The sequence below is a fragment of the Pelodiscus sinensis genome, chromosome 1 (assembly GCF_049634645.1).
Source record: "Pelodiscus sinensis isolate JC-2024 chromosome 1, ASM4963464v1, whole genome shotgun sequence".
NCBI classification, from domain to species: domain Eukaryota; kingdom Metazoa; phylum Chordata; order Testudines; family Trionychidae; genus Pelodiscus; species Pelodiscus sinensis.
In genome coordinates this window covers 236,409,121-236,422,944 of record NC_134711.1, presented here as the reverse complement: position 1 = coordinate 236,422,944, position 13,824 = coordinate 236,409,121, and the positions used below count along the sequence as shown (strand labels likewise).

General features: G+C 46.5%; 1 protein-coding gene across 1 annotated transcript in view; it reads right to left on the bottom strand.

The window, feature by feature from the left end:
- The window catches only part of RASA3 (RAS p21 protein activator 3), a 173,255-nt gene extending 170,163 nt beyond the window's left edge, over positions 1-3,092 (bottom strand). Inside the window, exon 1 of the mRNA XM_025186286.2 lies at positions 2,874-3,092. Within this exon, the coding sequence (XP_025042071.2) occupies positions 2,874-2,928 (55 nt within the window). The 5' untranslated portion in view covers positions 2,929-3,092. The remainder of the gene's footprint in view (positions 1-2,873) is intronic.
- Between the last annotated feature and the right edge of the window lie 10,732 nt (positions 3,093-13,824).

Here is a 13,824-nt window from a genome sequence, read left to right as displayed (position 1 = left end):
GAATATGGCTCACAAGACTGAGTACTAAGTGATTTTGTCCAAAGAAATGTGGCTGAGGAATAAATTTCCAAAAAGTATTAAAACTGATCCAGAGTCTGATTGCTTTTCAAGCACAATGACAGAGCCTTTCCCACCATGAACTGTATTTTATATCCAGAACATATAAACAGAAGGAATTAGTTGGCTCCTGTGTACATTTACTATTGCCCCCTACTGGATTAAACAGTCAAATATGTGCATATCAATCCACTTTGCAACCTGGACTACTGGAAGGGAGAACCTGGATATTAGGTGACGGGCACAAAAAACTTCAGGAAAGATAGAAACGAAGAGACTTCCACTCGTAAAAGCTGAAAAGTAGATTGTGGCCACTTCCCTCATTTCCTCTCATATTTATATCTATAGTAGATATCTGGGAAAAAATCCAAGCCCTCACAGAGACTAAGTGCAATGAAAATATTATGTATTATTTCTCCTGGGTACACATAGGGACCATTTTCCCCCTCCCCCCCCCCACCTTTGAGATGGATAGTAGGAACTCTGAAGCATCCTAGCAAAATTATGCAGGTCACAACCACATCACAAGACCTACTAAACAAAAACATCGACATACTTTTTTTGTTTTTAAGTCAGTTCAGAATCTGCAACTATCGTGCCACCTCTGTTTTGCTAACATGACTCTCACCTCTGTCCCATAAGCGTTTAACATTTTAACAGACTTGTTATATAAGCATTTCTTCAGGAACTCTTACCATGAAAATTAATTAATATGATTTCAAATACATTACTACTAAACAGAAGGAACAAATTGGCTCCTGTGTACATTTACTATTGCCCTCTACTGGATTAAACAGTCAAATATCATGTGCATATCAATCCACTGTGCAACCTGAACTACTGGAGTTACTCTTGCCACATTAGATAAAAGATCTTTATTTTACAAAGAAGGGTTAGGTGTTCTTGTGTCAATGACACATACTACATTGAGAAAACTACACAATGGTACATAAGTGTCCATGAATCACCACACTAGTACTGCATATCAATCAAAAATTACTCTAATATAAGTTCAGATATTAAAATTCTGAGTGGGATTAATTTTAGCAACTGCTTTGGTTAGATTTATCTCAAACCATATGCTGTTTTGCTGAATTATATCTTCCCTGTCACTCAAACATTTCTACGGTGTCAGTTATGATGACACCACATTACTTCCTTCAGCAAATTCCAGTCAATGCTATCCTACCTGCAGTTTTTTTCTTTCATGCAAAATGATAGACAGAAATTCTTCCATTACTTCTTCAATTAGAACATATTGCTATTCCATGCATTCCTCCTTTAATACACCTACCACAACAGGACATTAAACATGGGATGTATGTCTTTCAAGTTCCCTGGAAGGAGAAAAATCTCAGCCTGCCATACTACACAGATTCACATACATAAGTAACTTCTCACGTGAGATCACAAAACATTTATTTCAGTTGTGCCGGATTTTTGTTTTTTTAAGATACTACATAACTCAATGAGGAAAGGAGCCTAACAGTGAATTATCATATTGCCATCTCCTTCAAATACCATTGTGTTACCTAAATAATGAGATTTCTTTTCTAACTTGTTTTACTTTATCTTGCATTACAGTTGGTGGCATTAAGTTTCCTTTAGGAATATTACAGTGATTTTTCAAGTTTACACAAGCACAAATAGGAGTTAAGCATCCAACTCCCTTAGCCTCTGAGTGGGAGTTAGACACCTTAACTTCCCTTCAAACTCCCAATTGCCCCATATAGTGTGGTAAAAAGCAAAATAAAGTGTTTCCCTTCAAAATAAAATGAGCTTATTCTGTTAAGGAAACAAGGGATTTCCCAACAGCTCTGCACACTCAAAACACTACCAGAGAGAGTTTTAATCTACAACACAGTGACATCTGTCGCTTACTTTCTAATAATGTGGTTTGGAAATCACTCAGCAGCCAAAATAGTAATGCATCTCAAACAACCTGAGCTACCTTCTGCAACAGCCACATAGCAGTAGCTGAGGTTCCACAATACACGAGATTGTGCCAACATAACATGCATGGAAATCTTAAAGTTGAACCAACTGCTAGTCATGTTATGCCATTCTACTTCTCCATATCAGTTTTACGAAACAATGCACAAAACTGATGTGCATGTTAGTCTTCAACCCCCTTCAGCAACAATTTAGCAAAAAATCAAGTCCTGGGGCTCACGAGGAGAATGAGCCGGGTGGTTCTTGCGTGGGATATGTATCGTATTTCAATCTGACACCAACGCTAGTGGGACCAGGAATCTAGGAAACAGATTTGTATCCTCCGTGTCCAAGGCACTCAGACGCGAGGGGTGGGGAGAACGCGTTTGAAAGACAAGCTCGAGGAGAGGCAGTTTTGTTTAGTTTCCATCTGTAACTGACAAAGATGCTGTTGCAGCGCGTCAGTTTTCTAGCTGGGAGATTACGACACGATCTCAAGGAACGAGGCAACCCATTTCAGCCAAGACAGACCCCTAGTGTCCTTCCCGGCACCCGCCGCCCCTCCGAGGAGGAGACTCGGAAAAGAAACTTCAGGAGGGACAAGCAGCAGCCAGGGCAGCTGCAGGGTAGGCTGGAGGCGCTCTGCGTGCAACGCCGTCCCGGCTAGGAGGGATGAGGCAGCGCAGCTGCTGTAAAAGGCAACGGGACCCCACAGCGCCTCTTCAGCAGCCGCTGCAGCGGGAGGCAGGCGGGCTAGGAGCTCCAAGGCTTCGGCAGCTCCCAGCGCAAGGAGGTGCCTGCGAGTCGACCCCACGCCCAGGAGGCAGAGAGCCCCCTCGCGCCCTTTGTTGGCGGCCGGGGAGGCCCCCGTCTGCTGCTCTTACCTATTTTAATCCTGACGCTCTGGAAAACGCGCAGCCCCTCTTCCTCCACCGCCATGGTGCCGCCACCCAGCCGGCCTCCCAGCAGCGCTCAAGCTCCTCCGCCGCGGACACTCACAGGGAGGGAGGCGGGCAGCGCCTGCCGCGGTGGGTGGGTGGCTGTGCAGCGCGGCCGGGCTCCGGCTGGCGAGCGCACTGCACAGCCCCCGCCCGCTGCTGCTGCTGCCGGCGGCGGCACCACTGGGGCGCGCGGAGACCAGCGCCGCCCCCGCCGCCCCATTGGCCAACGCAGCGCCCGGCCGCGCCGCTCATTGGGCCGCTCCCCATTGGGAGAGCGCGAGAGACTCGGAGCGTGTTCCAGCCCCGAACAGCTGGCGAGCGGGGGCCGCCTGGGCTGGGGAGCGCGGACCGCTCGCTGCCTGCCTCGGTAGCCAGCTGAGCGTGGCACCACTCACCTGCCAAAGGAGGGACCCCCCAGCCGAGAGGGGAACCGGACAGCTCTGGAGAGGGGCACTCGGAAGGTTGTTACTCTTCCGCACTGCACACCAGGCAGGAATCGCCCCGTGGGTCAGATCAGGGAGCCCTGTAACAGTATCCTCCCTGCAGTGGTGCCCAGACTGCATGCTACAGAGCAGTTCTCAACCTGCAGTCCCTAATACAATAGAAAAACGGATTCAGGACCTCTCTCCCATCTAGCCATAAAGGCAGGGTGACCATGACATCCTCCACGGCCTGTTCCCAGGTTAACACCCAGCCTTCAAACAACGCTAAAGGAATCCCCGTCTTAACCTGTTAATGTGATCACGGCCTGACAGAAACACCCACCTGCAAGCTACAGCTACCAGTCATACTTAGTTCAGGTGGATCCTTAGCAAATCCCACTCTGGCCCAGCATGGGTACAGCAGGAAGCTCAGTTTCAATGCAGGCATGCTCATGTTTGAAAGAGAGCAAGGAACATAAGGCACATCAGTGCTCCAAGTTAAGCTTTGGGCTTCATAAAGCCATCAGCTGCAGCATCTCCCCTGCATTTGGAGAAAGTAGTATAAAAGGTGTAACAGAAAAAGCTTCTAGCTTCTAGTATTTTTCTGTGAAAATGGTAGTATAAAAGGTGCAATAGAAAAGCTTCTAGCATTTTTCTGTGAAAATGTTAGCTTTCCATGTATAAACTAACTGCCAGTGCTGAAGGGACCAGCTCAAGTAGTGGGGTTCCACTTCTGTATCAGCAGCCTTTAGCAACCTAAACTAAGATTAAACACTATGTAAAATGAGCATATTCAATTTAGGATGTATACCCAAAAATCCTCTCACTAGCCTTCCAAAGAGCCTTAGGCTATCTCTACGCAGAGTGAGACCATGGTGGAAAGGAGACAGCTACATTTGAGAAGGGCAGCAGAATGCTGTTGTGTAGGCCTTCCCCCAGAATGCCAAAGCTGCTTCTGTTGATAAGGTCCATGAACTTCAGAAATGGGAGGGAGAGAGGGGGAGGAAGTAGTAGGAAGAACAAACTGGTGAAGGACAGCCTGAGTACACACAAAGAAGTTAATGGATAGGTTGGCTGACTACAGAAGGATAGCAGGAAGAAAGCAGGAGAAAAAAAATCCCAAAGCAATACACTCCACAAGCTTTCTGCCCTAAATGAGAGGAGGACCAAAGGTGAAAGTAAGCCACAATGCCCTGCTAAAACAATGGCCGGTTGGGCTCAGAGTTCTTGCCCTAGGGATCCAAGAGGCGGGGCTCTGCATCCAGGGATTGGATGGCCACACTCCCATCTGCCCAGCCCTCCCACCCTCCAACATCCCTTTCCCCTGCCCAGATCCTACCACACCCCCAACTCCCTGCTCTGAACCCCCTCTCAAAGGATGGCTGTGATACATTCCCTGGAAGACATTTAAGTTACTTAGGAGAACAACAGCTCAGGCTCTGAAGAACATGGTGATTCGTTTCCTTATTTGTTGAAAATATGTATTAGAGGTCATAATTTTTGAATGGCAAGTGGAAATGATCAGGAGCTGTAATAGGAGTACAGAGCCAGGTAAGAGGGAAAAAATCTCAGGCTTTTCACTTTTGCACTCCAAGCAGGTATGATGCAAATTAAAAAAGGAAATAGACCATTTTAGAGACTGAAAAAGGAGCTAAAAAATTAACATAGGTGAGGGGTGGGCAATAATTTTTTAAGGGAGGCCACTCCAAGATTTTGTACAGTAGTCAAGGGCAACACTTTTATATAGAAGAGATGTGGGGTCTGGGACAGAGGTTTGGTGCACAAAGAAGCTCAAGGTAGGGTAGTGAAGTGCAGGCGAGGGTGTGGGGTCTGGGAGGGAGTTTGAGTGAAGGAAAGGGTTGTGACCTGGGGCAGAGTGTTGGGGTACAGGGTCAGGGGGGATATAGGTGCAGGAGAGGATTCTGGCCTAGGGGAAGGGTGCAGGAGACAATGCGGGGTCTGGGAAGCTGTGACCTGGGGCAGGGGAGGGGCTGAGGGTTTGGGTGGTGACCTGGGGGTTAGGGTGCAGGATCAGGGAGGGCATATGGGTGCAGGAGAGGATTCTGATTTGGAGGAGGGGTGTAGGAGGTGGAATGCAGGATCTGGGAGGGAGTTGTGACCTGGAGGAGGGGAGCAGAGGGTTTCCATGATAACCTGGGGCAGGGAGCTGGCGGTGCAGGAAGGGGTGTGGTGCCAGGCGCAGGCTCTGGCTAGGAGGCATTTACCTAGGTGGCTCCAGATCAGCAGCCCAGTGGAACTCTCAGGCAGGCTCCCTGTCTGCCATTGTGTCAGGCGCCACATGGCTCTCTGCACCTGTGAAGCTTGGAGCACTGTCCCCACCCCCAGCACAATCTCTCAGCTCCCATTGGCCAATTTCCAGCCATTAGGAGCTCAGAGATTCTGTTGGGGTAGGGGCAGTGCATGAAGCCTCCCCCCATCCCCAGCACAGAGAAGCACATGGAGCAGCCAGCCATTTTGAGTGGCATGGAGCTACTCTGTGGCTGAGAGTCCTGGTGGGACAGGCTGGATTGAAAAGCTTGTGGCGCCGGTCAGCTCTTGCTCCCCTGGCTCTTGTTCTTCATGCAGCCAAGTGACACCTGTCAATTAGTAATATAATTTACATTTATCTAACACCCTTTGTCTCTAAAAAAAAAAATCCACCTCATTAGAATTTAAAAGGCTTAAACTTGCAATATGTTAATCATTTTAGTCCCATGGACTGCAAGAGGAACATAGCTGCTTTAAATTGTATTTGCCTAACACCTTTCTTTTTCCACATCAAGCATATTATAGCACAAAATACATTTAGCACTACTGAAATGAAGCCACTTCTTCTGTGAATAATGGCAACTACTCCAATTGATACACAGCATGTTGTGAAATACTGAAATGTATGGAAATTTAGACCACAGGCAAACAGACAAACTTCTCTTCTTATCCAAAGTGCTATTAGATTAACATTCACACCAAGCAGAAGAGACCTGGGGTTTTCAGGTCTCATACAAAAAACATCCTTGATATCTTTACATTGTTATTTATTAGCAATAAGGGGAATTCCCTCTATATCCCAGTAAAGGGTACTATAGATAAACACCAAGTTAAAGAAACCTGTTTCCTTACTATATACATTAAATAATATTCTAGCCTCAAATATTGTAATCTGCCTCTCCCTCTTTCTTTCAGAGGTTGGCATAATACCACTTGCTAAATCTATAATGACATTCTATTTGCTTCACTTCACAGCTTTGCTATAGCTCCCACCTCTAGGTATTTCATAAAATAAATAGTTGCCTTTGCAGGCCTAGTCTTTAAGGCTTGTTTAGAAAGCTCACTTTTGTGATGAAAAAATGAGTTGTTTTGGACTCACTCCTCGAGTATTTCCTGTGTTTTTCTGTTGCGCCAGAAAGGTCAGAGGTGTCAGTAGTGCCACTATAGTACAATACACTAGGTAGCTCACTTAACCATTACTCTGCTCTTACATAGCATTAGGGGACCAAGTGCTTCTGTTATTCTGATCCCTGCAACCTGACTGAAGTGAAATAAGTTACACAGGATAACTGAGGGCATGACTTGGCCCCTAGCTTTTCTAACTCACTTAGCCATAATAAGTTTGTACCCATCTGTGGTCTTCTGCATAACACAGAGAAAAGAAAAAACTACTTGCAGTTAGTATGCAAAACACTCAACACCATCACCTATTTGCCAGTTACACTAAGTCCCACTCAAGCTGGAAGGCTTAAAATAAATTTCTACTGTCAGCAATCTATTAAAAACTGGAGGCTTCCATTGTCTTCTGCCACACCACAGGAGCTTGGGGGCCGCCTGAGCCTTTCACTGAACTATCTGCTGGACATATTGCAAAGCCATTCCCCCTTCCAAAGTGCTCTCCACACTTCTTGTGCTGTAGTCAGAACATAAGCATTACAAACAGATGTGCAGAAAACCCACTTTTTTCCAAAACAATATTAAAAAAATAATATTCTGAATGCTAACTAGACTACTCCACCTATATCTAAGATTATCATGTCACTGTGATATGTCTCTGTACTTCTACTGGGACTTTCTCCAAGCCAAAGTATCCATTAATTTCCAAACCACACTACCAACTAAAGGCCATGGACTGTGGCTTTGCAGCAGGCAGAGTTGTTCGTGGGAAAAAAAAATCATCCTGCTGCAAAGAACACAATATAATCAACTAACCCTGCATAATCAAATATATCCCCCAGCCTTCTCCAACATTAAGAATCCAAAGACACCCTCTTCCTGGATTCAATGTCTTACCATATACCGGGTTAGGCAATAATTTTCAGAGCTGGGCCGCTTCATAAATTTTGGTACCTGAACCTGCAGGGCCTCTGGCAGAAGGGGCAAGGCTGGGATTTATATAGAGAGAAAGATAATGTGAAAGAGACACTCTTCATGATAGAGATTGAGCATGTGAGGCAGAGTGTGTGGGGCACTGTGAGGGGTATGTTTCTGATAGAAGCCACACTGTCTCTAAGACAGGGAAAGCTGTCCTGCTCTGTTGTCTCCCTCCATCCCTACTCTGTAGAGATGGCACATCAGCAGGGAAGCGTGTGTGTGTGTGTGTGCACACGCACACAAGCTCGGAAATCTTAAAAACAGTGCAATGCCTCTTAAGAGAGGCACTCCACTGAGTCGCTTACCATTCATGCTTCAGATTGGAGCAGCTCTGCTGTGCATCACCCTCCTGACCCTTATCCTGCAGAAATTAAGTACAGGGGCAGGGGCAGGGGGACACCCTGACTTCAGCACTTCCCTCCCCTATTTACAGTTAGCAAAAGAATACTGGATGCAGGGCTGGCCAGAGCCATTTTGGCACCCCGGGCTCCAGGCACCGCCCCTGGGGCAGACAGATCCGCCTCCGGGAGCATGGTGCATGCGCGGGCCCGCCCCCAGGGTGCGTGGGCAGGCGCACAGCCGGTGCTGCTGGCCGGTGCTGTGGGAGTTAACATGGCCCCCGCCCCGGGGGGCTGCCATGGCCCGCCAGGAACCGGGTACCCCTTGTAGGTTGGTGCCCTGGGCAGCTGCCCATCTAGCCCATCCTTTAGCATGCCTGGGTCTAGCATGGCACATGCTGTAATGTGCATGCTCTGCTAATCAGCTGGGCAGTCCAGATCCAGCCTCTGGGCCATATTTTACCGGTATCTTAACTATTTTTTTCCCACCTCTGGGGACTGCCCTGTCATAGTGCCCTCATGTTCTGGGGTCCTCCATTCCCTGGGAACCACAGTTTCCTTGTACCCACTTTGCCTCAGTGACCCATTGCCGGTCATCATCTGGCCCCTTACCCTGGCGCAAACTGCAATCTGAAATAGCCACTCATCATTGGCAAGGGGATGTAGACCTGCTGCCCTGGCTGTCTCTCTGCAGCACTACTAGCCTCAAGCCTTGCTTCGGGCCCTGTAACCTGGGAGATTACCTGGCCAGATATCCCCAGCTCTGCCTGCCTTTCCCCAGCCCTTCTCTAAATCAGGAAACCTCTCACTTCCCTAGCAGCTGAGTCCCTCCTGCTCCCCATCAAGAGCCAAAGTGAGTCTAACTCCTTCCCAACCAGGAGCCTTTATTTATTCTCCCCGCAGCTGGCCCCCTAATTAGCCAATTCTTACCTCAGCTGTGGGGCTTTGCACTCTCAGCCCTCTCCCAGGACTGGGTTTTACCCTTAAAGTGCCAGTGCAGGGCAGATGCCCAATCATACTGCCATACATAAAAGATAACTAAGTTATGTTCAAAGCTTCTCTCAAACATTGGGGCTACGTCTACACTGGCATGATTTTCTGAAAATGCTTTTAACGGAAAAGTTTTCCGTTAAAAGCATTTTCGGAAAAGCGCGTCTAGATTGGCAGGATGCTTTTCTGCAAAAGCAGTTTTTGCGGAAAAGCATCCGTGGCCAATCTAGACGCGCTTTTCCGCAAAAAAGCCCCGATTGCCATTTTCGCGATCGGGGCTTTTTTGCGGAAAACAGTACTGTGCTGTTTACACTGGCCCTCTTGCGCAAATGATTTGCGCAAGAGGGCTTTTGCCCAAACGGGAGCAGAACAGTATTTCCACAAGAACACTGACGATCTTACATGAGATCGTCAGTGTTCTTGCGGAAATTCAAACGGCCAGTGTAGACAGCTGGCAAGTTTTTCCACAAAATCAAATGATTTTGCGGAAAAACTTGCCAGTCTAGACACAGCCTGGCCGTTTCTATGATTCTGCTCTCCAGACAGCTCAGCACACCCTATAGCTACCTTTTTAAAAATTATTTGTTAAAGAATCAATACTAATTCTGTATCCCTCATTTTCAGGTAGGATAACAAGTTACCTGCCACTGGCTGTGTCTTTTCTGTAAAAGTATATCTTTTTTTACATCAAGAGCTAGCTCAGGTTAGCTCTTTATGTAAAAGTCTACTGGAGACAAGGTACTACTGTAGATTTTCCTCAATGTATTCAAGGTCAGCCCTACTAGGAGTAAAGGGTGACCTCAGCTAACTACACTGAGTCTGGTTTCCACTAGAATTTTACATCAAAGGAGCCAATCTCAATCTCAGTGTAAAAACAAAACAAAACCCAAAACCCCACAGCTTTTTGCAGTGAAATCTCAGTGAGTCATCAGAACTCACTTAACATTTCCAAAAGGATCAGTGTAACTGCTAACAGGGTGGGTGTTTTGGACAAATACTTCCAGCCTGTTGCACCCTGCCAAAAATTAATCCCTAGCAAAAACAACAGAATAAAAAATAACATGCAGGAGACAAAGTTACTATTTAAAGGGAGGGAGAACACATGCAATCCATCTAAGTGAATTTATTCTATATGCTCTTATGAAGTAGTGAAGTATTTATCCCCATGTTTATATTATTAAAAGGGGACTACTCAGACACATTAAGGCCCAGATCCACAAAGAAAGTTTTGCCTTGCAACACGGACTGTCACAACACCAACATTAGAAAATCAGAAAACAATACTGCAATCCACAAAGTCTGAGCTAGTTGTTTAGGCTCCCTACGCAATGCATGGGGAAAGGTGGACACCTTAGAATGGGATTGACAAAAGCCAGTATGCTAGGTAGCTGCCCAGCTAAACTAGTCAGTGGGGCTGTGTCCAGACTCAGGGGTTTTTTCGAAAAAAGTAGCCTTTTTTCGAAAAAACTTCACCTGCGTCTAGACTGCAGCCACGTTCTTTCGAAATTAAATTGAAAGAATGCGGCTTTTCTTTCGACGGTGGTAAACCTAATTCCACGAGGAAGAACGCCTTCTTTCGAAAGTGCTCTTTCGAAAGAAGGCGTTCTTGAAAGCAAACAGGCTTTTTAGAAAGAGAGCATCCAGACTCACTGGGTGCTTTCTTTCGAAAAAGCGGCTTGCTTTTTCGAAATTCCGCATGCAGTCTAGACACTCTCTTTCAAAAGAGGCTCTTTTGAAAGTATCTTTCGAAAGAGCCTCTTTCGAAAGAGGCTTATAGTCTAGACATAAACTGGGAGATTACCAATAAGAGGGGTATAGCTAACTCCCATGCCTCAGAGAGCTGGGCCCTTAAGGCTGAGCTGCTAGCAAGTGCCTATCTCAGCCAGCAATCCCTGAACAGGAACGCCTCTCCTGGAGTCAGGTGGCCTACTTTGTTTCTTGTGAGAATGTGTTAGGCACCTGCCTCAGTCCATACAAAATGAGGGACGGTGATGCTGGCTGCCACCTCAGAGCTTCTAGAGAGAGTTGGCTGGATTTGCTTTTAATCAATAAGGCTGCGTCTAGACTGGCATGATTTTCTACAAATGCTTTTAACTGAAAAGTTTTTCCATTAAAAGCATTTGCGGAAAAGAGCATCTAGATTGGCAGGATGCTTTTGCGCAAAAGCACTTTTTGCAGAAAAGCATCTGTGCCAATCTAGACGTGGTTTTGCGCAAGAAAGCCCCAATCGCCATTTTCGCCATCGGAGCTTTTTTGTGCAAAACAGTCCTCCCCTGTCTACACTGGCCCTCTTGCGCAAAAGCATTTGTGCAAGAGGGCTTTTTCCCGAGCGGGAGCAGCACAGTATTTGTGCAAGAACACTGACAATCTTACACTAGATCGTCAGTGTTCTTGCGCAAATTCAAGCGGCCAGTGTAGACAGCTGGCAAGTTTTTGCCAGTCTAGACGCAGCCTAATTGTTGGTGTCTGTTGACTTCAATGTATCAGCTACAATGGATGGGGAAAAAAAGATATCAGTTGGTAACAGTCAGCTTGCCTGCAGGGATCAAGTGTCATTAGATGAGGCAGTAGAGAGAGCCTTCTGCAGACCCGCTGTTGTGGGTACTGAGCCAACAGGTCCATGACAGCGCAACTACCGAGGGCTCCCTGCGCTGCCTCAGAGCTGGTGCCACCTGATCTCTGCAGGCACAAAGTGAGAGAGAGCTGCGGTCCTGGACCAGCGGAGCAGAGACTCTAGGCCAGGACTCTAAAGAGGAGGGGGAGTAGTGTGCAGTGATGACACCTGGCCACGAGGAGTACAAATAGTTCAGAATGGCTACGTAGTTCGAATGGCACGGGGTTCGCACTAGCCGGCTTTTAAAAATGGCGGCGCCGGGCTTCATTAGCAAGTTCAGTATGCATACATTACCCCGCTAGTTCAAACTAGCGGGGTAGTGTAGACATACCCTTAGTCTCTCCTTGTTGAAATGATTCCTCTGTGTCTAAATAGCTCAAGAGTCATTAGAGCAGGAGGACTGGATTCTGGGTCTCCTAACTCCCAGGTGGGTACCCTAAACAGCAAGCTAGAGTGTCGTTCTCTCTCTTTCTGACTCAGTGTTGTGAAGTAGAGCCCTGCATGGATAGAAATGTCTACCCATCAATGTGGATATCAACAGACAGATATCAGGATCTGCAGGGCTCTACCCCCAAGAACCACTGTGGCCAACAGAGAGGAGTGTGGCCCTGTCGCATCCAGGAGCCAACGCCCCATGCTGGCAGCTCCTCTTGGCAGTAGAGTTGTACGACTCCAAACAGGAAACACCACAGATGGTCCTTATGCTATTGCACATCCAGCTTGAAGTGATTTCATACGGTTCAATAGGTCTCAGCACCAGTGTCCCCTGTAAGCCGGGTGGTTGTGCAGCCACTCAGGAGAAATTTCAATGCCACCCAGTTGATCAGCACAGTGCTCACTGCTAGGTTTTTATTTCTAATGATGGTGCCCATTCACACAGGCCTTGATGCACATAACAAAATTTATTCCATACATGGATGGAAAAAAATCTGCAGATAGCTGGAAAAGATGAGAGGGAACATTGCTCAGTACCCCAATATGCAAATTGGTCTAGCACCCCTTCAAACATTTAGAAGATGAGTGAACTAAGGCATCTATAGCAGTGGTGGGCAACCTGTGGTCCATCAGGTTTCTGACAAGACATTTTGTTTGCCATTGCCCATGTGCAGGGTTGCCAGATTCTACTGGTGTCTGTCCACGTAGTTTTTTTCATATCCGTACGACTATAGTGACATGCCTGTAAAGCAACAGCACATGAAGGGAGGTGAGTGCTAACTGCACACACCATTGACTGTGAGAGTCATGCGCTCCCTCTGCATCCAATCAAAGCACTGCTACAATTCAATCAGCATACCCCGCAAATTCTAGATACACAAGCACGTTTAGCAAAACTATCCTATCCCAAGAGTGTTTTGATTACAATCTTGAAGCCCACTGAGATGAAGGAAGGCAATTCATGCAGCCCACTAACTAGCCTAGATTGCCCTTCACAGGATCTAAGGGATTAGGCAACAGTCAGTTTTGCTAATTACAGTGGTACTTAAAATGGGGCCTTTGGTATCTAAGTATCTTTGTGGGTCTGGGCATAAGTGACTTGGCCAAGCTCACTGAGTTAGCTGTGCCACAGTTTGATGTGGATCTCTTAAATCTAAATCCAGTGTCCCAGCTACCAGAAAAGGAAATTGTGTAATGATTGATAGAGTCAATTAACAGCAGGGATAAGATGACAGGTTGGACAAAAAGCATTTTAATGACTTTTTAGTGTTTAAGAAAAACCATCACATTTTTATATTCTGATTCATGAAGATGTCAGGGTTCAGCACACCCTCATCTACCAAGTGCCATTACTTGTGGCTTGTGCAGTCTGGTTTGTTGTTGCCAGCCACTCCTTGTGGTTTTCCATTCCATTTGGTCTGTTCCCTTGACAACACGCCTGTATATCCTGTCAGTCTGTTCACAACATTATCTCCACTTTTCTTGATACATAGCTAACATTTTTCCTCTTTTATAACTTGTTCTCCCCGTAACAAGCACTCCATGTTACATACACTGTTATCATTTCCATTTCTTCGTCAGTCTCTTTTTCCAGTATATGAACTCAGTGTGTGATGTAAAGCAAAGTATTTTACTTACGAGACAGTTTCTGATGACTGGAAGAAACGGGGAACAAAAAATGTGGAGCTTCGAAGGCACCTGTTAAAAAGCTAACAAGTCACTAGTGACCATGT